At 45.2% G+C, this 26,745-nt stretch overlaps 1 protein-coding gene across 4 annotated transcripts in view; it reads right to left on the reverse strand.

Annotated features, from left to right (window-relative positions):
• Positions 1-26,745, reverse strand: part of LOC119442300 (E3 ubiquitin-protein ligase TRIP12-like) — a 148,058-nt gene that overhangs the window by 42,774 nt on the left and 78,539 nt on the right. For all 4 annotated transcript variants that reach the window (XM_037707121.2, XM_037707123.2, XM_037707119.2 and 1 more), the window contains exons 18-25: positions 24,333-24,723; positions 19,418-19,499; positions 19,169-19,275; positions 16,676-16,858; positions 14,140-14,250; positions 9,116-9,193; positions 5,983-6,114; positions 2,210-2,269 (exon numbers count right to left, since the gene is read on the reverse strand). In XM_037707121.2, the coding sequence (XP_037563049.1) occupies positions 2,210-2,269; positions 5,983-6,114; positions 9,116-9,193; positions 14,140-14,250; positions 16,676-16,858; positions 19,169-19,275; positions 19,418-19,499; positions 24,333-24,723 (1,144 nt within the window). The remainder of the gene's footprint in view (positions 1-2,209; positions 2,270-5,982; positions 6,115-9,115; positions 9,194-14,139; positions 14,251-16,675; positions 16,859-19,168; positions 19,276-19,417; positions 19,500-24,332; positions 24,724-26,745) is intronic.

Genomic DNA, 26,745 nt, shown 5'->3' on the forward strand with positions numbered 1-26,745 from the left:
TTGAACAACACCACTTACGTCAACCCCCCTCCCCGTTCTCCTTTTCATCTGTACTCTCTGACAGCATTCTCACAGGGTTGACCGCTTCTTTTCCTCTCCTCTCCCGCTAGGTCACGTGGTTTTTAGCGAACCGACGACGGCACAAAGACCACAAAAACAGCTTCGCTGTAAAAAATATTGCCTTATAGTGTAGCTTCATGGCATCGTGGCATGCGTACCTAAAGTAAAAACCGCATGCACGCGATCTTGCGCGCGACAGCGACAAGCGACGCGATGGAGATGGCTTCGCGGTCGCTCGTCGCCTACAAGTCGTACCGCATGCGAGCGACGACTTTGAGCGACGCCTCCCCGGTGTTGCCGGTATGAGGGCAGCAAATACTCGCCGAAACTGGCGTGATGCTCGCTTTATTAATTTAAGTTGATGTGTGTTAGTGTAAAGAGCAGCATAAATATTTCTAAAGGTAATGCACTGCGTTATCCTTGCACGTATCAAAATCTATGTCGTTTGCTCATTCCGTGCGACAATCGGTAGTGCTTGACTGATGTATATCCAGTTCCGTCTTCGCGCTATTGGCTAGTCGCTCATAGCACTTCCGGGCGACGAGCGATGAATTCTAGATTTCTAGAACCGAGTGATTGAGCGAAACGACCGAGCGATCTGTTCGCGCGACGGCCCGTTTCGTCGTTCGAAGCCGTCACCGTCGCGCACAAAATCGCTATCATGCGGTTTGGGCTTAAAGCCACACTATAGGGCGAAAATTGCACTGCCGTGAAGCCACACCTAAAGGCAAAATTTCCGTATATGGCGGGGGGTGACTTCGTGGCTGAAGATTGAGAAAAAACCTTGCCTTATATTCGTATAAATACAGTACTACAGGGCGGAAATTTCAGATGGTAAAATCTGGAAAAAACCCTCAGACTATAAGTGGGTTCTTATAGTATATTGGGTCATTTTTTGTGTTCTTATCGTGACCGTTGGGGCCGGGAAATAGTATAAAACGGGACTGTATCAATGAGGATCTGCTGTATTTGCAATGCAGCAGTATGTTCTAGAGCCACAAGTCACATACCAATTTTGTGTGCTTGGGCACGTTAGGGTGCACAGTTGACCAGCACTTTTTTTCCTAAATAAATACCGTAGATCAAACGTTATATAACTACAGGGCGGAAATGCACTTCAGATGGTAAAATCTGGAAAAAACCCTCATGACTATAAGACATCCTTCGCGGCGCGTGTTCATCTACGCGCTTTGCACCAACGGGCGTCCCGATTATTTTTTCGCCACTCAGGATCGCCAACAAATTGTTCCATCGCGATGTAGCCGGTGTGACAGCTTTGCACTTATACTGTGCCGACCGTCGACGAAACCGCGGCCGCTATCGGGCCGGGAAAGGCGGCTGACGCACGCACCAAGTCAAGACGAAACTATAAAACGGGACTGGGGTCGCTATCGACGCTGCCTTGGGAGGGATACGCAGTTGTGCATCGAGTGAAAATGAAACTACTATTTGCCGCAACCGCTGCGGATGAAAGCGGTAGTTATCGACGCGATCAGAGATTACGCACTACGGAGGCACGCCTAGCCGCCAACGCGGTGTTCGATAAACGCAAGAATAAAGGCTTGGGTATTTTTGTGTTCTTATCGTGACCGTTGGGGCCGGGAAATAGTATAAAACGGGACTGTATCAATGAGGATCTGCTGTATTTGCAATGCAGCAGTATGTTCTAGAGCCACAAGTCACATACCAATTTTGTGTGCTTTGGTGCACAGTTGAAAACCAGGCACATTTTTTTTCAGACCTTTGACTATGTTTTGTAAAGAAAGAGCCTAAATAAATACCATGGTCATAAAATTCCCTAGATCTTTAAGTTATTTTTATTTTTCACGTACAACAAAGTTCATTCATACTTGTTCAGCAGTTAACAAATGACTGCGCTGCAGCATTTCACGAGCATCTGAATGTGCAAAGTCGAGCTAGAGCTTACTGTAATGTGCACCCCATGTGCTCCACTCTGGTCGAACTAGTTGTACGTGAACCCTTAGCAGGTGCAATTAAAGAAAAACACAGGTCCAATAATGTAGACAGCCTTGCCACACTGCACAGGAAGAGATGTGCACAAGCCTAGCAGGGAATATAGTTCCTGGAAAGCACGCGAACTTATGTACAGAGTGAAGAATGAATGGAAAAACCTGAAAAAGCAGCGCACCATAGTATCATCAATGTCCTCGTCAGAATTCTCTTCATCACTACCACCATCATCTTCATCCTGCAATAAAAAGAAAAGAAACAAGACGATTTAGAAATACTTGCGAAGCAAGGAAATGGTATACAGTCGAGCTCACTTATAACGAAAATAATTGTCACACATCATGCATTCGTTATAGCAGAGCGTTTGTAATAAGTGGACAAGCAGGAATAAGCCACCTAAATGACAAAAGTTTTTTTCAAAAAAAAAAAAATGCTCAGCTTTCCTTGCTTTTTCAATGCTGACAAAATAATTGCGCTTTCCAGGTTGTTTAAAGCACACAAGTGGCCATGACGAACAGCTATCAGTCACTTGGAAACTGCAGCAAAAGTATGGACCTTGAGCATGACAAGAAAAAGCAGAAATCTGATGCACCTCACTTCCCAACTGTCTCATGCCCGGGCACTACATGCACTGCAGAAGAGCACAATACAAACAGGCATCGAAAGGAGGAAGAACTTCAGAGGTATTTTTTGCATTAGAGCTCAGGCATGCACCACTGAGGAGCACGCTGAACAGCAGGGATGCAAGGAGAATGCAACCTTCTCATGTGACAGAGAGGTACTTCAGTGCTTGCTATAAAGGAGCACACAGCAGCGGCATGTTCGTTCCATCCAAGAAGCACTTCCATGGTACATTAAAATTATGACCGTCGCGCTACCTTCGTAATAACCAAGCATTCTCACTAGCTGGGATCGTTATAGGTGGGCTTGACTGAACAGATATAAAAAATGTTAACACATTGGCATTAGCAATTGCGAACCCCATAGTATCCCAATTTATGAAGTGTTTGCTTATTTCAGCAAACAACTCACCCCTAAAATCCCAAAGTGAGAAAATGGCCCCGAGCATAAGAAATCAGTAAAAAGCTAGAAACAATGCATGACTGAATTGCCTTACAGCCAAACGAAATAAATTCAAAATTGCATTTACGTAGGTAAAGAAAGTGGTTGAAAATCTGCAATGTAATGTACAAGGGGTGAACTTTGCTACATCCAAAGCAAGATGATGCTACTCCCTATGCAGAGAACCCATGCAGCAAGTAGTCGGCAAAAGTGTCTTCCTTTACTGTTACGCCACTGGAACAAGGGGGGCTTTCCCTCTCCTGAAGATTTTCAACTGCTACAACACAGAGACAATGGACAATCTATGCCATGCAATTTACAGATTTATTCGAATCTTGACCGATAGTTTTTTTTAAATAATCATATACGAAACTCTAGGGTAGGCTTAGATGCGAGGATTTTAAAAAACGCGCCAGTTTCTAACTGAAACTGATAAACATGGTGCATAGTTAGCGCCATCTAGAAAAGTCAGTATCGCCGCCACTACTAGCTGCGCCTGTAGCCAACTGAAGTACACGAGGGCCTTCGCCATTTTGACCTGTGTCGTGTCGGTATGGTGTAGCATCAGCGCGCGGCGTGGAGTTATTGTAATGGCACCAAACAGGTGATGCCACTATAGTGCCACTTTCTAACGAATACCGTATTTACTTGAATCTAACGCGAACTTTTAACACGACCCTACATCTGCGTTACCATACAGCCGTCGGCATTTCATAATGGCCGCCTCGCACGCGCATCGAGCCTAGCTACTGTAGCTTCCTCCGTGCGCTACAGTAGACGTGCTTAGGCAATAGCCTACCGTCTGTCTTCACATTCTCTGCGTCTGCTCTATCAGCATGAAGTACCGAGTTCATCATGATGCCGCATTTAAAAGGAAAGTGATCATGTGTGTGGAGACGGACGGAAATCGGGCCGCATCACGGGCGTTCGGAGAATCCAAAACTTGCGTGCGGGACTGGCACAAACAGGAGGAGAGGATTTTCGCCAGCAAAGCAATGTGGAACGGTTTCAGTGGACCGAAGCAGCACGTAATCTGCGACAATCCACTTCGGCGATATGATCGCCTTGGCCCTAACTTGAAAGCAATCTCCGACGGGTAAAGTCCATGGCGCGCCGTTTTTTCGCCGCTTATAGGACGCGTTGAAGCGAGAGGCATGCTAGCATGAAAGGTCAATTCACTCACTGCGCTTCATCACTCCAGCGTTTTTACAGTTTCCACGGTCAACGAGCGAGATGTGTTCATGTTTGCTTGTGCGCGCGTGACACCGTGCTTGTTAATTTATTTAGTAAGTGAATGTTTGCAATTTTATAAGGCCGATAAAATTGCTATCCTTATGTCGCATAGCAGTCTAGTAATTTGCTATCGCATTCAATGCTTCCCCTTTCGGGCGAAACCAACTTTTTTTATTCAACGCAACTTTAGTGCATCAGGAGATTTCCGGAAATCTGTTTTTCTAAATGATAGAAAGTTGTATTTCTGTTTGAAAGCATGAGGTGCGCGGTACTGTAAAGAACTTTTTTGTCGTCACGGAAAACAGGTGCGCGTTACAATCGAGATTGAATCGAGTAAATACAGTAGTTGTGCGAGCCGTAGAGGCATCGTCAAACATTCAAGCCAGGCGAGACTTCGGCATCGATAAGAAAAAGGTCTGTCGTTGGAGGGGGCCACGGGAGATTCTTTTTGCGTGCGCCGCAACGAGGATGGCAAACATTGATCGTGCGGTCCTTCAAAAAGTGCAGCATCTCTAACGCACTTGATGGTACTGTTTGAATAGTGCACTGTTTGAAGTTGGAAGAAGGCGACGAGGCTAGCAGCGATGGTGACATAGAATGAGCTTGGCATGTTCATATTTTATAACTGCTGTTTCATTTTGCAAATGCTGTCCTCGCTTTTTTGTTCGGCCTACATTCGAGGTAAGTTTTTTTTTTTTTTTTTCTGGCTTCGAACTTTTGGGGGTCGGCTTAGAATCGGAGTCGACCTAGATTCGAGTAAATACTGTATGCATTGGAAATTGCCTGTCAAACGGCGAGTAGAGGTATTCTTATGCATGAAAATCTAAATTTATGTAGTGCAAAATAAAAAAAAAAAAAGAAAAGTGATGTAAACAATGAGATGGCTTTGATTTCACTTCATTATCACAGGCTTAAATTTTGTCGCATCATGTGGCATGCGGTTACTAAATCCTAAAGAACCAGGCTAACGAGCAAATTAAATTTTAAGTAATGTGTGAACACACCTGCCAACCTTACCAGTTGCAAAATACTGCAGTCGAAGCCAGAAAATACTAGCATTTGGTGAAAAATACTAAAACTCTTATTATTCAAGATGTCAACTACGAATTTGGTAAGTGTTCTGACACTGAACTGACAACTCAAGTTGTGCACTGTGCATTAAGCAGTGTGCTTCAAACGAGAGCTAACTTATATTAATTTGTGATCATGTGCAGGTACTCCAATGATAGTATCGAAATATTACAGTGGAGTGCTGCAGAACGAATTATGCAAATGTTGTGTTGACTAGAACTGCTAACTTCCTGCTTGATTTTGTCAATAAATATCCAACCTGTTCTTTTCACTTCCACTATAATCCCATAACATGTCTTCATTAGTTGTCGGTCCGGACCCTCTAACATCCAGCTGATTTTGCCCTCATAAGAAAACAGTCTACAACAAGAGTGTAGACCAATTTTTCAATAAACAAATATAAGAACAAGAATGTATACGATTCAACTAGGCTCCCACTGGCAAACATGGCTTCTGCTACATGTAATACAAGCACAGCAACATGTGCTGGTCTTCTCATGAACAGCATGGTCAGCTTCCACTTCATTTCACTGGCAATTCACATTAAAAATTCAAAAGCCTGTCCAAATCAGAAAGGGGACTCACTCGTATCCTCCCATAGCCCCGGATTACCAGGTACCGTTCAATGGCCTGGACCAGTGCCAAGGGATCTATTTTCACAGGTCCCCCTCGCCACTGCCGCAGGTTAGAACAGGATGGATGCCTCTGAAGGTTGCACTGCAAAATGGACAAGCAGAGGCGCACATATATAAGAGCACTGCTGCTGCCAAGAACCCAGCGACAGCAATTGAAATTTAAGCCATGCTAATTCAATTCAAAAGGGTTGTTGACGTGGGTACAACATTTACAAACTTCAGTTGCACTTAGGCATGATGAAACATCCCTGAACAACAGTTTAGCCACTGAAGACCTACAGCAGAATCTCGTTGATACGATTCTGCATAATGTTTTTCAGGATAATGCATTTTTTGTTCTTTTCCCAGCCAATGTCTTACAGGAGCAATGTATTTTGGATAATACGATTTTCGGATGACACGTTTGATTTTCCAGTTCCCGTGAAGATCATATCAACGAGATTTCACTGTTGTACATTCAGTATACACAGTTACATGTCAGGCCCCTAGCATGTCATCGCATTAATACCCATGGTTAACAGGAATACAGGCGACAGTGGCATAGCCAGAAACTTTTTTTCGAGTAGGGCTGGGCTGGCTGCATACTAACAAATTTCGAGGAGGTCGGGGAGGCAAGTGCTTGGTGTGCAGCCTCCTGGCAATGCCACTTACCGGAGATCAGAATGTGCTCCAGTGTACCCGGTCCTACACCAAAATGGTACATTATGGCCTAGGCAGCATCTCAAATGACAGCTGGTCCACTAAATAGGAATATACAGTCAACGACCAATTTCTCCGACGTGCCCCGTAATTCAGATGCCTTCACAGTACTGTAGTGCCTGCCAATCCACTGGCAGTCGTAATTTTGTGCTGTCATTGGGCGTAGCTGCTTCAACGTTTGTTACCAAGCTTCCTAGGGCAAGATCGCAGAAGCATCTCGCTTTTCCGAACGCTCACATTGCCGCTCACTGAGTAGGTGGTGTTCAATCTGGGGCGCGATCTTGTACGCGTTCCAAAATGGAACGGAGGCGGTCCGTTTTATCGAGCCGCACACGATTGGTCAATTTGAACAGTGACGATCAAATTGGCCAATCGTGTGCGGCTTGATGGAACGGACCGCCTCCATTCCATTTTGGAACGCGTACAAGATCGCGCCCCAGTACTCCCACTTTGGCGCGCTGCCAACTGCTGACGAAATTTCGGCGCCAGCCAATCAGGAGAATGCAAGTGAATGTTCGGAAAGAGATGCTGTTTGTAGCTTGGTGCTGTTCCGTGTTCAATGCCATGTTTTTCATTTAAAGGGGCTCGAACCACTTTTTTATCGAAGCAGAGAAAGGTATTTGAAGTTGAAATAGGCTATTTCAGAAATACTTTGCAACAAAAAGTACTTCAATGCGTTCAGCAGAAGCGGAATTATTGGCAATCAAACACGCTGTTTGTGGTGCTTCCGCTCCTTCAATGCCTTGCACTGCGAAAGCTACGGTGGAGCCGGGCATGCCAACAACGTTCCGCCTACTGAATGTCACCATGGCGCACAGTTAAATTTGATTTTGGATGTTAACATAGTTGCCACTACTTCCGATTTTGGTGTCTATGATGTGCCAAGCCTAAGCCTAACGCAGTTAGCCTCAGCGAACTGCAGTGCGCTTAGCCAGTGGACTCATCGCGGTGCTGCGACAGCTGCAGCTTCTACGCTACGTAGCAGACTGCAGCTACATGCAACTGTAGTGCGTATGCGCAGCGTTGGCTTTGTGCAAGACAGGGCTTTAGTGCATGCTTGCGCGTAGCATGGTCAGACGTAGCATGGTCACAGTCTGACCATGCAACGTGGTGCGGACCGGCTTTGTCCTTTGCCAGCTTGACCGACGAATATTAGCCACATCCAACTTCTGCATATATTGAAGCGCTATCAATAAGTCTGCGAAGACTTTTAACCAAGAGCAGCCAGGAATGAGCGCACGCTGGCAAGTGTGCATCTGGTCTGACCTTAAGTTTCGCATGGTTCAAGGCTAGTTGAACATTCAAAACTAGTCTAATTAGCGAGACACAGATAAGCAGGGGGGGCTGAAGTATAATTCCTACGTGTGCGTTTGCGGCTGAGTGTCAGCAGACGACAGTCAGCCTCCTCCGGAAGTATGTAATTATCGAAATTCGAAAGCACATCTTCGCTTACTTCAGCCGGTTTATTAAACTTTGTCAATAAATATGCATAGTAACAGTAGGAAGAAGCGCACTGATCCAAACACCCTTCTTGACTGACACCAGCTATTGGCCAATAGCAGCCACGTGTGAGAATCAGCTACATTAGGGCGATAGCTCTACTACTCCAGGTACAAACCCAGAAAACGCCTGGTTCCATAAATCTAACCTTCAAGCTCAATGGGTGCACACACATTGAAGCTTCAAGCTTCAATGTGTGTGCACCCGTCACAATATGTTCACCGAGATGCCCAATAATTGTACTGGCAGGCTTTTAAAGCTATTTTGGATATTGATTTGGCGATGAAGCCCTTGAGCGCAATTCAGTACATGCTTTTTTTGTTTTTTTTTTTTAATGCCAGATTTTTTGGACGTTCTTGCAGTCCCTAGGGAGTTCAAAAAATTGGACACTGACTGTATATGCAAACTTTCTTTTCAGAAAACATAGTCAGGAGCATATTCAGGACTGTGCTAAAGGTAGGGTACACATATTGCACCTAGGCAGCCAGGATGATGCCAATGCAAAGCTGCACCTAGCACAGCAAAGCTGGACAACATACAGTACAGCAGAGTATTTTGTAGCACCGGTTTTCCAGTTATGTGTGCACATTATTTCCATTAAAGCACCTCTGTCAACTACCGCTTTACAACAGCTGAGAGCTCCATTATGTATGCATAAAGACAGAGCTGATACATTGCAGGTCTTGGTTACGTTGAGTAGACACTATCACAGCAACTGTGTTTACAAGCTCAAAACATATGCACTCAAATTTCAGACACAGCATTCGACATATGCAAGCCAGGCCAGAGAAAAAATATCTGCACTGCCAAGCTGTGTTCTGCTACATGATTCAATGCCCCAGAATTGTGCTTCCAGACTGAACGCCACAGCTCAACGTGTGTACCTTGAGCTGATGGGTGTTGAAGAATTTGAGTGCAGAAGTGCCTCGGCCACCTCCAACAGCACCAGGAAGATCATGTACCTTTAGGAGGGGCAAAGAGAAAAAAGAAAACATTTAATGTGAGGCACACCAGCACGTACCGTAAAAGCGTACCCCGATACATACTCAAAACTTTCCAATGGCAATAGATGAGACATAAACCTGTAGGTGGCTGGTGGCTGTGGGTCGACCGCCGTTTTATTAGTCGCGAGGAGGAAATATGGCAGCATGCCATATTTGCCATGTTCATGCTCTGTGAGCTTGTGCCCGACTTAAATAACGCAGCGGCACCTCCAACCTGGCATTACTCCGACACCACCATAAAGCAAAAGCTTAGGAGAGACCCCTTAATGCAGCGGCAGAGGTCCAGTCTGGCCAACGAAACTGCCCATGCCAGCAAACGCTTGCTTCCCGATAATGACAGACAACGAAACTTCAGGGAGTGGGTTAAGCTGGTGCCGGGCCGGCTGGACTGGCGGCGCGCCTGCCCGTCGCCATCCGGCGCTGTTCGCTCCCTGAAGTTTTGTTTGGTGCCATTATCGGGAACGGAGCGTTGGCCGGCGTGGGCAGATGTGCACCGCGATATTTCACGACTCGCACCGTTCGTGCATTGTACTATGGTGCTCGAATACTTCAAAAATACGTCTTTTCTTTAATTTGAACTTCTTTTAATTTGAACAAATTTGCGGGCCCCTTAAAGTTCGAATTATTGAGATTCGACTGTAGTATAAAATGAAGTTTATATCCTAGTATTAATAACATTAGAAAGTTTCTGTCATTACAATGCACGTTATGAAGCGATGTTCATTTAGAGAGCAAATGGAGCATTAGGAACAACCAAGTATAGTTGCAGGCACAGCTTTAGCATACTTGCACACCCTTAAATTTACTGATGCATTAATTTAAACCTACAGCCTCTTGCATATGCTGAATCTACACACATCCTGTTGAGTGATGAATTCATGATGGAGTGTCGCTAAATGCATCAAGGTTACACAACTTTATTTCAAGGCACCGCAGTCCCCAGTGAAAGAAGGTCGAGGCAGTAAGATGTTGCTTTGCACATTTTATCGTCAGTCAGCATCATTACATAATGACTAAATGTAGAGTTCGTGTACAGTCATTCGTGTCACATTTTTTTCATAAAAGGAATCAAATTTTAAACTCAATGCACACGAACAAGCTAGTTATTAGCCACTAGTATAATGAGGCAAAAAAAAAAAAAAAATTTGCCATTCCTAAAGGAACGGGGCACATTGAGCATTGCCTCAAACACATTAGCGGCTTCTCCAAATGGTCGTGTGTCACAATAGTCAGCATACAGAAGTGAATTTGAGCCGCATTGGATAAGCAGACGGTTCAATTGGCCCGCATATCCATGTCTTGTGTTTTTTTCCTTGGCACTAGGGAACAGAAGTGGCCAAAAAAAAAAAAAAAAAGGTTCGTACACCCATGCGTACAACATGAATGCAGGGGATATAGTAATGGCTATCTCATATTTGTCAAGCAGCAGCGCTAATTCGTACACCCATGTGTACACCATGAATGCAGGGGATATAGTAATAGCTATCTCATATTTGTCAAGCAGCAGCGCTAAAAGACGAGGATGAGGAAAGGAGGATCATAACAAAAGTGCTCGTGCTGCGATTCTCTTCGTCCTCGTCTTTTTAGCGCGGCTGCTTGTCAAATACAGTATAGACCACTTATAACGTAACCGCTTATAGTGCAGGACCGGATATAGTGCGGCCTTTTCAGGCTCCCGTTATTTTTCCCATAGCACTCCATGTATACACGTATCGCTTATAGTGCAGTTGCGGGAAACGAAATACCGGTTACAGCGCGGCTGCCCGGGAGTACAGAAGTCAGCGAAGACGGCGAATGCTTGCCTCAAACGGGCGCCGCAGTGCTCGAGGAAAAAAGAGAGACAAAGTGGAGGAGAAGGGCACGTGGTGCGAACGAACAGCCAGTGAGGCTGAAACCAGAATCTTGAGTGCGAGTCGTGAAATACCACAGCGCGCATAGCGAGCGAGCGCCACGAAACTGCCAACGCCGGCCAGCGCCCGCTTCACGATATTGCAGTTTACGGAGAGTACCGTCGTGCAGTTCGTCGAAACCATAAGTGCTATCGGCGTCAAATGAAACTCGAACAGCGGCGCGCGTGGTGCAGTTTGCACCGTCACCATAAGAGATAAATTCGCTCACGCAGTTTGCTGCTTGTGCGCAACATTCATTCTTTCGATCGGCAAACTTACGCAGTGCCATATCGTTAGTAGTCGCGACGGTGGCCGGCGTGGGCGTGCCGAGCGCGTTTGGCCATTTTACATCCAAACAAGCCCAGTGCGGCCAAACCGGATGTGTGCGCCTGTCAGTGGTGATGACTGGACAGCGTACACTAGATCAGGGGTTCTCAAGCATGGTCGCTCCAGGGAACCCTGCTAAGCTCCATGAAGCGCCAACGATTGCCGCTGAGGACGATGGCGATGCGGACTGAGCCGCTTCATTTCGGTTGGACGCTAGCGCCGTTCTTTCTCTTATGCGGCGCGTATTTGCGACGTTCCACGCATTTTCTTTCTTCATTTTTAAATTCCTCCAACGTATACGTCAGTACGCACGCAATCGGCACCTACGCTATCTACAAACGGGAGAAATGCGCATGTTGGTAAATTACGGCCTCCGAGATTCAAGTGCGAAAGCTTAGGCGCGCTGCCCGTTTTCGGAGATTGGATGGCTACAAGCTGTTTGCGGATTTATTGCGCAGTTCGCGCGTTGCCGTTACGCGCTGTGCTTTTTGACACACGGGCATGAATAATGGAGGTTCTGTGGATCGAGCGCGCCTCGTTTTCGCCGTTTTAGCCACTTGGTGACGCGGAAGCACGGAAATTTATCAGTGGCTCGCGGAACCCCGAGCAGGGGCCTGTGGAACCCACTTTGAGAACCCATGCACTAGATCATGGGTTCTCAAAGTGGGTTCCGCAGGCCACTACTCAGGGTTCCGCGAGCCACTGATAATTATTCCCTGGTTCTGCACTCGCCAAGTCCGTGTCACCATAGTCATCAGCGAAAATCGTACGTGACAGCACCACCGGAACGCTTCGTGCCTAATTGTGCCTTTAAAGCCTTTATTCTTGCATTTATCACCGAGCATAACACCGCATTGGTGGCTGGTCATGTGCCTTCATAATTAATTTCATAGTTAATTTGGCCATTTTATTTCTGTCCCATGAAATCTGAATAAACAAGGCTTTTCAGTACGCAAAGTAGAGCAGGCACTAATTCCAGTTCTAATTATGCCTAATTATAAGTCCACCTGAGTGATATGCTCTGAAAACTCATTCTTCTTATATAAAGAATGAGTTTTCAGAGCATATCGCACAGGGAGACTTCTAACCTTTCGTCCCAAGAGGTCTTAGAATTAGTGCCGGCTCTACTTTGCATAGTGTAAAACCTCGTTAATTCGGATTTGACGGGACCAAAAGAAAAATGGCCGAATTAACAGAGTTTTCAGGCGTAACGAAGTATGTACATAAGTTCGTGTTCGTGGTGTGCCTTGGTCATGCCTTGGTAGCGATGCTATCTTGTCTTGGGTCATGACGATTGCACCCAGTCTGCACCACGTGGGTTGCACGTCACCATCAAAATAGCCTGTACACCCTCACCGTTGCCTCAAACGTGTTGCACGCTACGCCTAGCATCTTCACTGGAAGGATTGGAGGGGGGGGGGGGGGGGGGGGTTTCTTGGCACTTGATGGAGCTTACTAGGGTTCCCAGGCGCCAACATGCTTGAGAACCCCTGCACTAGATCTTTATTTCTGCTTGGGCCACACGCTCCGCTGTTCAAGTTTCATTTGATGCTTATAGTACATATCTACACCCTATGGCCATAATATTAGGTTAACCCTTCCAGGGTCAATACCGTACATGTATGTCCTCCGCAAATACCCTCAAAATGGTCAATGGCGTACATGTACATTATTGCTTGTACATTTAAAAAGCACGCCTCTTTCGATCATTTCTTTCGCTTGGGAAGTGCTGCCACTTGACGGGAACACGTGGAATTTTTTACTTGCGCCAATGCCTCTCCTTTTTCTTTTTTATGGCAACGGCGCGTCGGCTGTCGCTCGCGCATCTCGCAGCGGCGGCAAGTACACGCCTCTTTTAATAATTTCTTTTGCTTGGTATGTGCTGCCACTCAACGGGAGCATATGGAAATTTTACTTGCGCCACTGCCTCTCCGTTTAAAAAAAAAAATAGAACGGTGGGTCAGCTATCGCTTGCACATCCAGAAGCGCGCACGCGCGCCCTGCACCGGCAGCAGGTTACGGTTTTCTCTTGCGGCGGATCTCGCTTGTTGCACGCACTAAACTGATGGCTATCTGATTTCAAATCTCTCAAAGGGTGACCGCTGGTTACTCGATCGTTTATCGCCCACCGCGGCGCAATTACACCTGTTCCCAGGCAGGCACATATATACACAAACGATGCTGCCGTTTTTGCGTTTCCTTTTTTTGGAGACCACAAAAGCTCTATCGCACCTTGTTGACGATAAGACGAAGGCTTCTCACTTGTTTCGGTTTCCGGACGTGCACACAACTATTTTTCAGTGCGCTTATCTTCTTATTCATGAAAAAACATTGTGTATTTTAAAACACAAACAATTTTTTCCTCACTTTACTGTCACTAAAAAAAATTACCGCCCATATTTTTTCGAAATAGGCTCTTTCGAAGAATTTAAATGAGCAAGAAAAAAAAATCAACCCTAGGGGGTCGCATTTGGCAAAAAAAAAATAAAAATTCGACCCTCAAAGGGTTGAACAGTCAATAAATAACAAATATAGCAGAGATGGCTTGCTTTATGCACATCAGTACAGTATTTGGGATAACAATAATAAGGCTAGTTTCATAGCTTTTTAATAGATTTGTTTGCTTCCACAGTGTTTGCTTGACAATCTACAGAGTAGAAGCAGAACAGCCATCATTTTAAACCTCACCTTGACTGGGAACTGTTCCAGCTGGCTCACGCAGGCATTGAGCTTTTGCACCAAGGCGCTCAGCGGGCCCGGAGATGGAATCACGTGGTCATACACCACATCCGGATTGTACTGCAGCAGAGAAGTACACACAACCGAGATACCTTTTGCAGAAGGCGCAGTAGCATACAGTAGCACTAGCTGCATTTAGTAACATTTTCTGGAGTGAATTTCTTTAATGAAATGCACATTTAATATTGCGTGCATCTCAACAATAAAAGTCATAAGAGGAAAGAAAAAATTCCCACAAGAGTTCTTGGCAATGAATTGAAGGTTTTTCTCATGATCTACCAAAAACTGTTGTAAGTAGCACACGGTTCTTGAGACTTTTTAATTAACAATCATAGTGGTGTGCAATATGGCCAAAGATTAATTGAAGATCATGTTTGTGCCACTCAAGCAGGTTTTAAGCATTAAGCAGTCGGCTCCAAAAAAGAGCGCAGTGCAACCTTAGTGTGATGTACTGCATGTACGTAAATTTCAGGGAGAGCCACATTTATCTGTGGCACAAATTTAACGAATTATGCCATCTTGTGAACATAAATTATGTATGTGATCTCATACGATGTCCGAACTCCTGCCAGAACCTGTACAGTCAAACCTTTATAATAAAGCGTTCGGGACCTCCAAAATTCTTCATTATACAATTCACTTCGTTATACAGATCTGGCATCGTACTTCTTCCGTTTGAACCAGCTAAAAATGTAAAATATGAAACCTTTTTTAAAATAAAAATAAAACCTTTACCTAACATGACATCAAGGGATACTTAGTGCAAGAAGCTGCAGATTTTCTTCGGTACACTTCTTCCGATAGAATGAGCAAGTGTGGCTGACCTTATGCTATCGAGATTCACGTACGCTCCGGTATTTCAGCCACTGCGGTGTCCGTAGGAGTTTGTAAGAGTAAAAATGTAGAGTTTACAAAAAGCTTTCAAGGCCCTGATCAAAGTATTTTTAAGAATTAAACCATCCTGGTGCCTGACAGTTTGAAAACAAACCACTAACTTAAACAAGCAAACATTTCATTATTTACACAGGCAAGAAAAAAAAGTGCTCACTAAGCGTTTTTCGCACAAATCATCACCTGCCATCAGAAACAAGATGGCTCTTTACAACAAAGATGCTAATCTGATTGGAATGCCTTGACTCTCGGCTTGCAAAACCTCATCAGAGACAAATTTAAATCTACTAATAACAGCAGAGAACAAAACTAGTTCTCCCATCTGTGGTTTTAAAAGCCAGAAATACAATGACGCACGTCATAGTGGTGGAATCAGGATTCATTGTAAGCACCTGGGATTTTTTTATAGTGCACCTAAATCAAAAAGTGCATTAGTGCTCTTGCATTTCACCCCCTTTCAACGTGGCCAATGAAACCGCATTCAAGCCCATGGCCTCAAGCTCAGTGGTGCAATGTCATAGGCACTAAGCTAAATGTGGTGGGATATTTCATATTTAAGGGCCACTACGACACTACGAACCCTGGATTTATCATCACTTCTCAAGCCACCTCTTTTCGGTCGTGTGTTGCGTAGATTGACGGTTGGAGAAATAACTGCAACAAGATTGGCCGTGATAGGGGTAGGCAGTCTAAAGTTATTCAGTCAAGAAATTTCAATATACAATAAAAAAAAAAAAAAGAAACCATGCCCTCCATTCAAGTTTTGTGCGGTCTTCTGTCTCCATTTCTCTCCCCCACTGACGCTTACCCTCGCTGCCAATGGTAAAAGCCCGAAGCGCCTTACGTAGCGGAAGTTCGCACACCATGGTTGCCTACATGTTCTATGTTCACGGATTCCGGTTACTCCAGTGTGCTGATGACGCTGGTCGAGCAACCTGGGACTGCGCAACGTCTCTTCTTCAGTTCAGCTTTAGTTCTGAGCAGCACCGCGAACAACAAAAAGGGTGCGGCAACATCGATGCACCGAGCTGAGAAACCTGCACCACGAGAAAAACATGCAAAACGAGGCAGCGAGGCGACAAGGCTGCTCACCAGTGTGCAAAAGCGAGAAGAGAAGCTTTTGTGCTCAGAGGCCAGAGGTATGCCACTATACCAGATGAGAAAGAACAGCCAACACCTCTATCTAGTTTTGTGGTTGTAGCGATTTCTTTTATGGCCATATCTGTGTGTCAATACAAAGATTACAGCAGACAAAAACAAATTCTCAATTCATTACGTTTATGCTGCAGTGCAGTGGTTATCTGCAACTTAGTTTTTAACCAATCATGGAGCAGCGAGTTGCAACGTATATACAAAGATGGTTCTGGCGAGCATCATTGAGCAATGATGACGTCGGCAGTGATGTAGCGATTTGTGTGATTAAAATATTGCAACATTTCGATTGGGCTGCTTTGACTTACGCTAGAAGCATCTCTAACCGTCAGTCTACACAACCTGGAACAGAAAGATGGTGGCTTGAAAAGTGTTCAAGGACTCCTTTAACACTACCGTGAGCCGACATCAAGCATCAAAGCAGGTTGATGCATAGACTGACCTGTGGGGTGTGCAGGAAAACCTGGAGAAAGGTGCGTAACCGGTCATCCCGATGGCAGTTGGCTGTCGTCAGGAAGCTGAGCAGGCGACTCACAAGGCCACTGTGGATGACCTCAAACGACGAGACATCCCCTTCTAGCAACACTGCACGAATCTCCTGCAGTGCCTGAAGTCCTTGGTCCGTCTGTATACGGTCAAGGACAAAAGGCTCAGTCTCACACAGCTGCACACACAATGGAAAAAGACACTTAGTAGGAATCAAGAAGTCTCAGCATAGTATTTAACCCTCTTTCTCGCAAATTCTCTAAAAAATTGGGTGAAATTTGCAAATTTTTTTACTTCATTCATTTTTACACATGATGCTCCAACAAAAAATAATATTAATTGCATGGTTTATCGCTTGTATTCAATATAAACTGAGTAGGATGTCAGCAGATACATTTTTTTTCACTGGGCACAACATTCTGCAATACACTTCTGACACGTGCAACTCGTCCTTGACGATATACCAGTACAAATTGACAATATATCAGCACTTGTGTGTGCGTTCACAAAATTTAGCTTTTGTCTGTTTCGTATCCTCTAACAAGTGGAGTTAATGCACTGATACCCAACTTTTTCACCCAGCTTTCTCTCTTTTTGTCTCCGCTAGCGCGCTGAAAGCTACACCGCAAAGTTAAAAGGGCAAAGCCCTGGCCAAAAGCCGAGTGTCACAGCGGAGGAAGGGCTCTTCACGGCACCCCGTGGCAGCCGCAGTAGACTACGCTAAAGCAGCACGCAGCTGCCATCTCAGAGGCCGCACAGCAGCAGATACAGCTATGCACAGTGCAAAGATGCAATGATTTTCCAGTTTTTTTTAGCGATCGTAGACATATATTTCTCATTTATTTAACTCAACATTAGCAATTATGCATTGCTGAGAACGCTCTTGTGATGACGAAATCGGCCAATAGCATTGGTGGGTCGAACTGCATTCGATGACACTGCATGACATTGCGGAAGCGAGAGCAAGTGATTGTTTTGCTTTACAGGAGACTGTGAAGTCCTAGCTGCATGCAGTGCCATAATATCTGCCTTGCATGTTCACAGCACCCTCACATATTCCGGCTATGACTTTCATTGTGAAACAAAAGTGGATTAAACTACACAAGACGAATACAGGTATCAAACAAAAAATATGGACAAGTAGATTCTGCTTAGCTGAATAAAGTCAAATTCCAGATTTGCTGCGGAAATGGCGAATTAAATGCGATGAAAGAGAATTCGGCTTAGCCTAAGCCTTTTTCAGCCAACTCAAATTGTACAGTGCTGGCCACTGTTGTCCACTGTCAAAGGGAAGCCCATTCATTGACTATAAACTACAAAAGTAGCAAACAGACTGAAAAGCTGCCAAATGTGCCTTGCAATATGTGTTTTGCACCGCGCCAAGATAGTGGTGCAGCACAAACCATGTTGAGCAAGGACAGCCGTGCATAACAAGTTACGTGCTTACTTTCGTACTTCTTATCCTGCTAAAAAATGGTTTGATGCAAATGGCAACCTAACTTCATGAGGGGGCACAAACTGATTATCAGCCATTACCACCACCCACATATGCATGCAAGAAGCAAACAAAAAAAAAAAATGATGCCTAGGCTGCTTACATGATAACAGGTTATTTATGTAAATTGGGCTGGGAAGTAACACGCATTCGTGTTCAGAAAACGAAGACAAAAAAAAAAAGAGCTATGTAATACAGTCAATGTCCCATTTATCAGACTCCTGGGCCGCAAAAATGTCAGAAAAAATTAATGCGTGTTTTTTATTTCCCCACCATCACCCCCAAGAGCTGAAATCGCCACCGGCATGCCCAAAATAGCTCTGAAACCCTGTCAGTACACTAGTTAGGCGTATCGGGGCTCACAATGTGACAGGAGATGGTGGGCGCATGCGTGTATAATACATACTGTGCCCCCTGACAGTTAACTCTTTCAACTCTTGGTATGCCTCACAGCGCCGCGCGCACTGCTGGATTGCGGCAAAGATGACTTCCCGGAGCCTGCATTAAGCAACCCGATGTGCTTTCTTTGCTTCAAAGCCATCGGTGCTAACCTAACCTAAGGTGGAATTGCCACCATTGCTGACAGCGAATTCTTTCAATGAAAAACAAGGCACCAAACAGCAGGAAGCTTGGCAGCTAACGTCAAAGCAGCTAGGCCTAGCATTGCCGCAGTAGTGGCTACGGCTGACAGCGAATCGGTGTACGAGAGCAGCAGTTCGAGGCTGTGAGATAATCAAAATGGCAGTGTCACTGGCTTTGATATGTGCTTTGCACCTGCAGTCACGGCAAAAAGACCGGAAAATCAGACAACGAAAGGTTTTGAGTCCGATATTCCAGTTTATCTTTTACATTGACTATAGTGTATGTGTCGGTGCCGCGAAGGTGTCCATATTATTGGGCATGTCTAAAAAGTCGGTCATTGAGTGCACGTACAATAAATGACCATTTCCTTACCAAAGTATCTAGGTGTTCTAAAGAAGCTAGGAGACGATTTAATGTGTTCAAGGCAGGATGAGAGCTTCCTTGGTCAGATGTAAAGTGCTTGTCATCAAACCGCTTGGCTGCAACAAATAAAAGGCATGAATGAGGTTGACAAAAGTGGTCACACCCCAAACTATTGGTACAATGAAATTTTACCAAACAGGAAGCTGTTACAAAAAGCCCCTAGTAAACCACAAATGCAGAAATAGGCGAGACACTTACCCTGATCATGAATCCACAGCTTTATCTTTTCTTTATTTCCAGAAAATGAACCCATGCTGGACTTCACTTCCATGGGATACTCCTGGTAATAAATAAAAATGCAATTGTGATTGCCACTTTAGCACAATAATGCAATAACAGGCAATGAAACCAGGAACCATACCCTACAATGTATGAAGTGTATACGAAGGCATACCCAAAAGAAACCGGACTAGACCTGCGCCCTCTGGGGGAAGCTACCATAGTACGCATTTCTCCCGCTAGGCAAGCATCTAGCAACTTGTTTCAAGTTCATTGCATCCAGCAGCTTCTCCCAGGAAGGTTTTCTCCGGGTACAGAGATCTCGTTGGTGAAGGTAGTCTCGCGTGCTCCTTTTGTGATGGCAGATGTGATGGCGGGCGGCTGTAAAATTCTGTTTCTTGCTCAGGAAAAATGCCGCACAAACTGTTCAGATGTTAAACACTGCTTACAAGGACAGTGATATGGGAAAAACTCCAAGTGTCCAAAAACCAAACTCAAGTGTGGTTTTCTCAGTTCAAAAAAGGGGGAAATGTCGATTCATGACAAACCTGAATCGACGTTAATCAACTTCACGAATGGACGAAAATGTTAGAAAATTTTGTGCACTTCTGCTTAAATACCGACGATGGACCATTTAAGGGCTGAGCAACTTATCGACTATCTCGGAGCTCAGTTCAGCAAATTTTAACACAAGATGTGGCAATGAGAAGGGCCACTGTGCGAAACTTGTGCCTCAAATTCTGACAGATCAGCAAAAAGATCATTGAGCGCAAACATGGCGTGCTTTGAAAGAACAGCTCCAAAGCGACTCAGACTTTCTTTTCAAGGTCATTACTGGTGACAAAACACGGTGCTATTCTTGCGACCCCAAACAATACATCAATCAAGCCACTGTGAAATGCAACTCAAGCCACAAGTGAAGTACAACTCGGATCCTGTGACCTCGTCTGTGACCTCGTCTGTGACCTCGTCGGCTGTGGCCGCAACAGCTCAGTGTTTGGACAACGCAAAAATGTAAATGTGAGCTCTCCCAAAAGATTAGGAACTACAGTGCAACCTCATTGATACGATCTTCGCAGGAATCAGAAAATATAACGTATCATTGAAAGGAAGCCCCAAAACGTAAGAAACCAGGCTTACTTGTTGATAACCTCGCTAGCAAAGCTTATTGCGGTGTTGAATGATACAGCTCCACATAACACACGTTTTAGGCGGAGAAGCATCACAACACCACACAAACCGCAGCCAACACACTTTTATTGAGCAACATTAAAATAGCTCATCAGTTTTCAGTGACCTTTCTGTGAACGAGGCCAAGAATTCCGAAACAAAGGAACACACAACGAGCGATACGACTGGTGGACGAGGGCAGGGATTTCATTAGGCCACGTGACTGTATGAAGATCTCTCCTGAAAAGCCAACCAAAACAAGTACAAGCAAAATCCGATGCGAGCAGACGATACTACAAGTGCGACACCAGTTTAGCCACGGCCGGTCTGGAGGCGCACGCTCCCTTCCTCGCGTGCGCCTCCAGACCGGCCGTGCCCACGCATACATCGCCGAAGGGGGCAGCTCTCATTGGTCTGCTTCGCTTGCGGCTCGTTTGCCGCAGGGGCACGTGGCAATTTAAATCGGTCCAGGATTGATCCCTCCCACGGCACGAAAAACCTGCTTTGCGGCAGCTGTTGCGCCGCGCGTTTTTCCGCCGCCGCCGCGCAGTGCATGTTTTTTCGCTAGTGTTGCCGGCCCTTAACACGTTCGTGGGTCGTTGGAATGCAATTAAGGGGCGGACGTGGGTTCTAAAAACTTTCTTTAGTTTTGGTTCTATCTGAACTGTTTATATCAATTTTTCACGCTGATTTCAAATCTATAATTAGTTTTTTGATAGCTGTTCTGGTTCAAAAAGTATTAAAGTCTGAAAATAAATTTCATGAGTGTTTTGGCAATTTCTTTTTGTTAAAGACAAAAAGTAAGTGCATGGCCTGAATGCCAAAGACTTGCTCTAGGGGGTGATGCTATTTTTATTTGTTTGAAAGCATTCTAAAGGTAGGAAAGTAGACCAACATTGACTGCAAATACAGTAAAACCTGCTTATAACGAACCTCCATATAACGAATTCCTGGAGTTAACCAAGTTTTTCTATTCCCCGCCGTTACTCCATAGAAGCACATGTACAGCATGCCAGGGCTGTACATGCAGGGTCCTTTGCTGGCTTGTGCCATTTTGAAAGCCTAGCCTTGGTAGCATTACTGTCTAGATGCTCATTTTGCGACTTCCGAAACTTTTGCGACTACCAGCTTAAATTTTTGCCCCATTGCGCTGCACTTCTCGCGCGCTCAGCTGACTCGCCCACTGAATAATATGACGTATCAATACGGTCTTGGATGCCGCTGGACGCGCCGGCTGACGATCCAATGACATCAGATGGGTCGCAGCTATGCCCAGTAGAATCAACTGCGACGTTAGATGTGCTGCTTCGGACGCAACAGGTGGTTCCAGCCTTTCCGCTCGTGCAGACCGTTCAGGCAGCGCACTAAATAGTACACCGTATTAACGCGGTCTTGCGATCCGTTGACATCAGATATCAGCTATGCCCAGCAGAATCAACAGCCACGTTAGATGTGCTGCTTCGGACGCGGTGGTTCCGGCCGTTTCGCTTGTGCCGACCGTTCGGGCAGCACGCCTTCGTCCGCGATCTTCAGCCGTGCGTTCCATGGACGCTTTCGTTTCTTTCCGTAAGATTGACGTGTCATCTTTAGACGAAAAGACTGTGCATGAGCCACGTGAACACAAGTGTAGCAGACGACCACCAGAAACCGGGAGCAACGGAGGACTGAAACAGCGGCGCACGTAAAAAAAAAAAAAAAAAATACAGCAAAATGGCCACTTCAGTAGCCGAGCAAGCCAATGGGAGGCACGAGATGGGGGGCTTGTCTTACTGCACGTGCTCCGCCCAATCAGAGGCCCGGAACCACCCTTCGGAAAAGCGGCGAGAGCGGTCGTTCAGCTTGAGCAGCGCCATTTAGGCTGGTGCAAAATGCTTACAAAGAAACCAGCTACACAAAAAGCCCAAGATGGCGGCGGTCGGCTGGCGGGTGCGCGCCTGCAGCGCAGCGCAGACAGTTTGACAAATTTTGCCTGTTGCAGGTCATTTCGTGGCTCCCGTGGCATTTTGAAAGTATATTTTTTTCCCTATTTACCGATTGAAATCATGGTTAATAATTTGAGGGCAGGTGCTTGAAGGCCCAAACATTCCTAAAATGTGTTTTTCAAAAAATCTCATTTCCGGACGTTTTTTACCATTCTAGAACCCGCGTCCCCCCTTAATATAGTACACTTGAATATAAAGTTAAGAGTTTCAGAAATATGAGTTTGCAGTCGTATCATTCAATTTCAGGTGAAAACGCGATCGTATCAACCGCATGAAAATATATTGCTCCTATACGTTGGCCAGGAAACAAAAAAAAAAAAAAAAATGTATCATCCCTAAAAACGCATTACGCAGAATCGTATCAACGAGGTTCCACTGTATATTGTGCCACAGTAAGCTGAGTCCATTTCGTCAATAAAGTGCTGTTACAAGCATGATGCCAAATTGTTGAAAAGTTCTATATCGAATTACACATTGCATCAAACACATTCTCGTTTTTTTTTTTTTGCAAGTTCTTTAAATGCAGGTTGGAATGTATACAAATACAGATTCCAATCGAATTTTGAGACGCCTTTACAGCACTGCGACATGTCCCATAGAGAAAGTACAAGAATTAACAGAATTTTCGATGTATTACAGTACACTGCACAATTTTTCAGACTCAGCTGCCGTGAAGTTATAATGCAGTAATCCATGTCCCAATTAGTTCCTCAGGTCGTCGAGTAGCACCCTGTGACATGCTGCAGTATGTGGGGATGCGAGACTCTCACGCGTCCCCTGATGATGTTTTCCCCGCATGGCTCACGTGGCTAAGCGCCAGTGGCGGTCGTGGTGGTTGCGGCGCATTGCGAGAGATGGGGTGAGTGTCGCGATGCTAGCATCAACGAACAGCGGGGTGGCTTGGGAGGAAGGGCTCTTCGGGTTGGGGACGGTGAGCGATGCGGGCCTCCCGCGCGTGCGCCAATCCACACTTTGTGAGACAGTCTCGCGTGGCTAGGAGTGGGGCACCAGTATGGATGAACACGGATCGTTCGAACATGCCACCGTTCGCGTGACCGTACACGTGAATGACTAGGCGATGGTGTCATAGCATGGGGCGAACATATTCGCTCCAATCCGGTCGCGGTGAGTCGAATTTCCTTGATTTGTCGAGCGCCCATGTGAATGTTCTATGGGTAGCAATTCGGCTAGCGTGTATTAGTGTATGAAAGGTGCAATAAATGCCCCTTTGTCTGTTTGCACTACTGTGTTGTCGTTCCTTTGTCCCAAGAGCACGTATGAAACCCTACAAGTAGGAATTCAGCAAACAAGGATGTCCACAAGGGCAACAAATACAGTCAGACGGTGGGAGTCAGAATTGGGATAAATAAGGAAGTAGCACACACGGTGTGAAGAGCCAAAGCATTCGGTCCTTCCCCACACAATGTTCAGTTCAACTGAGGAAAAACAGCAGCTTTTTACTCAGTGTGTCAACAGTGCTGCACTAGGGCTCATCCCTGTATAACCTGTACAGCACAGTACAACCCAAGAGGTGCTCACACCTATGACCAGATGACTAGCTTTAACTTGTGCTCTTGGCCAGTGCCATAAGAATGCCCGTTTTGGAAGCAAACAGCACTAAAAATGGGACAAAACAAGAAGACGTGACAGAGTGCACTGTCTTGTCCTGTTTTTAGCACTGTCTGCTTTCGAAATATGTACCAACTAGGTAACCTAGTCGCGCCATTATTGAGAGTGCCCACCTGGCTGCTGAGATGTCCCACAAGTGGTGGGTTCGCCCAGCGACCCCAGCGGCTTGGGTTGAGGCTGGCCAGAAATGACGTGGTGCGGGCTGCCGCAGAACTCAACCGACCCCCAGCACCTCGCGATGTCGTCGTTGCGCTTCCGGTCGAGCCCCCCGCCATGCCGCCACTCGGAGAGAGGGACGTGCTGCTGGCTGGGCTAGCAGCGCCTTCTGGCGGCGGTGGCGGCAGTGAGAACGGGCTGTCCCGCACTGAGCGCACAGACCGCCGGCCACTGGGACCTAGGGGTGGATTTTCCCCACTGCGGGGCCCCTCCTCCGTGCGCACCTTGCGACTCGAGGCATTGCTCCGCTTGGCAGCCCGCTTGCGCTTCAGCACGTCACTTAGCCGCCTGCATGGGCACAAGAGCGGCATTGCAGAGCACCTGCTAACCACTACAGTCCATTAATTCACCTACTTTCTGAACCTTCCGCACCTTGCTATTTGTTTTACCAGCGCAACATGGCATTGTCTGCAAGTAGCTGCTCGTTTGACTCAGTGCAAATGTCACGCAGAACGAGTTCACAACAGTCTCTGCACTCACGAAAGCGTTAATGCAAGGCTCATGCAGCAGGTGCCAGGTTAGTTCAGCAGGAGCACGAAACCGGCACTGAACTGCGGTGAACTAGTTAAAGAATCACAGGGTTAATAGAATGGACCTTTAAACCCCGAAATTGCATAAATCAGTACAGATGAATGCTTGCCTGCACTACTAATTGCAATAATAGCACAGAGCCTGAACAAGCAAGCTTCGTGTAGGCAAGAATAATAAAAAAAAAAAAAATCTTCAATGGTGAGAACGAGTTAGAAGAAAACGGTTGGTTAACAGATGCTTGTACTGACATGAAATTTTAGACACGTCCTTAAATTTTGACTGTCCAAGCCCTTAACACCCTACAAAAAATACTGACAAGCCGTAAGAGTGCCCTAAAAAATTTACTACGAATCTTGTTTATTTGAACCTGTTGCAGTTTTGGTACCTAGGAGCTGTACAAAAAATACTGACAAGCCGTAAGAGTGCCCTAAAAAATTTACTACGAATCTTGTTTATTTGAACCTGTTGCAGTTTTGGTACCTAGGAGCTGAATGCATCATGATACATTGGCTTGATCCTTTCCCACAATTGCTGTGGCTTCCACACATGAACCGCTGCCAGAAGAAATACGTGCATCACTTTTGTATAGTTTTTTTTTTCTTTATAAGCAATGTCATCGTACCTAACTTGATGCGACACCAGCAAATTTAGCTGTGTCATGCCATTGTTTCACAATGCCTAGTCTGGCATTTCCAGACAAACTTTTTAGTATCAAATTGAGGTTATGTTACAAGTGTTTCCCAATCACGCTTGCACTTTGTCCATGGTAGCAGCACACTGCAAAACAAGCGAACAAAAGAAATACACAGGACAAGTGCTGTCTTCTATTTTCTTCTTTCTAGCTCGCCTCACCCGATTCGCCATCCTTGCTAAGTGTTATCCCATTATGTGTGAGAAACTTGTGCTGGGTTTCTAAAACTATGAGCATATGTCAATATTCCTTTAAGGGGCAGCCTGCTTATAAAAGGCCAAGAGAAATAGAAAAATATTCCATCCTTAAAAACTTCAAAATTTAAACTTTTAATTTCAAATTTAATCTTAAATTTCAAATTTATTTACTAGCACTAATTCTTGCAGCACTGTTCCAACATTACAAAAAGTGAAGTTCTATGTATTATAATGGCACTTATATTGACCCCCTTTTCAATAATGCTTGCATTATTGCATTCTTCTCCTTTTGGGCTGTTGACACATGCCCTAAATTAAAATTCATTTTGCCATTCTCTCACAACGGAGGTCGAAAATAATAGTGCAATATTTAATCAATTTTAGTTATATTGTGAAGTAATTACCTTGCATAAATAACTAATACTAAACTAAACGTTATCAAAATGAGAATGAAAAACTAAGCAAGTATGCATAACTTCAACAAGAATGGTTGAAAAATAAGTATCACTTCAGAACCAGGCTGCCCCCTTGACATACAATCCCCTACTAACCTAAATTGTGACAAATAATGGATGCACTGTCACACCCCAAAATGGACAGCAAGTTAGTAAAGAATACAAACAAGGAAGAATGCATAAAAAAAAGGCAATGCGTCACCTCAGTGAGAACAACAAGCAGAACTACAGTCGAACCCACTTACTATAACAATACCAGATTGTTAACAGTACAGTCGAACCTCGATATATCGAACAGCGCGGCGATCGCGAAATAGTTCGATATATCCAGAATTCGATATAAAAAAATCAAGTAAAAAATGCATCAAAAACTTGTGGAAAACAACCAATGAACCAATCATGGTGCCGTAAGTACTCACTTGAGGATTCAAACAAA

This window comes from Dermacentor silvarum, chromosome 2, assembly GCF_013339745.2.
Source record: "Dermacentor silvarum isolate Dsil-2018 chromosome 2, BIME_Dsil_1.4, whole genome shotgun sequence".
Lineage (NCBI taxonomy): Eukaryota > Metazoa > Arthropoda > Arachnida > Ixodida > Ixodidae > Dermacentor > Dermacentor silvarum.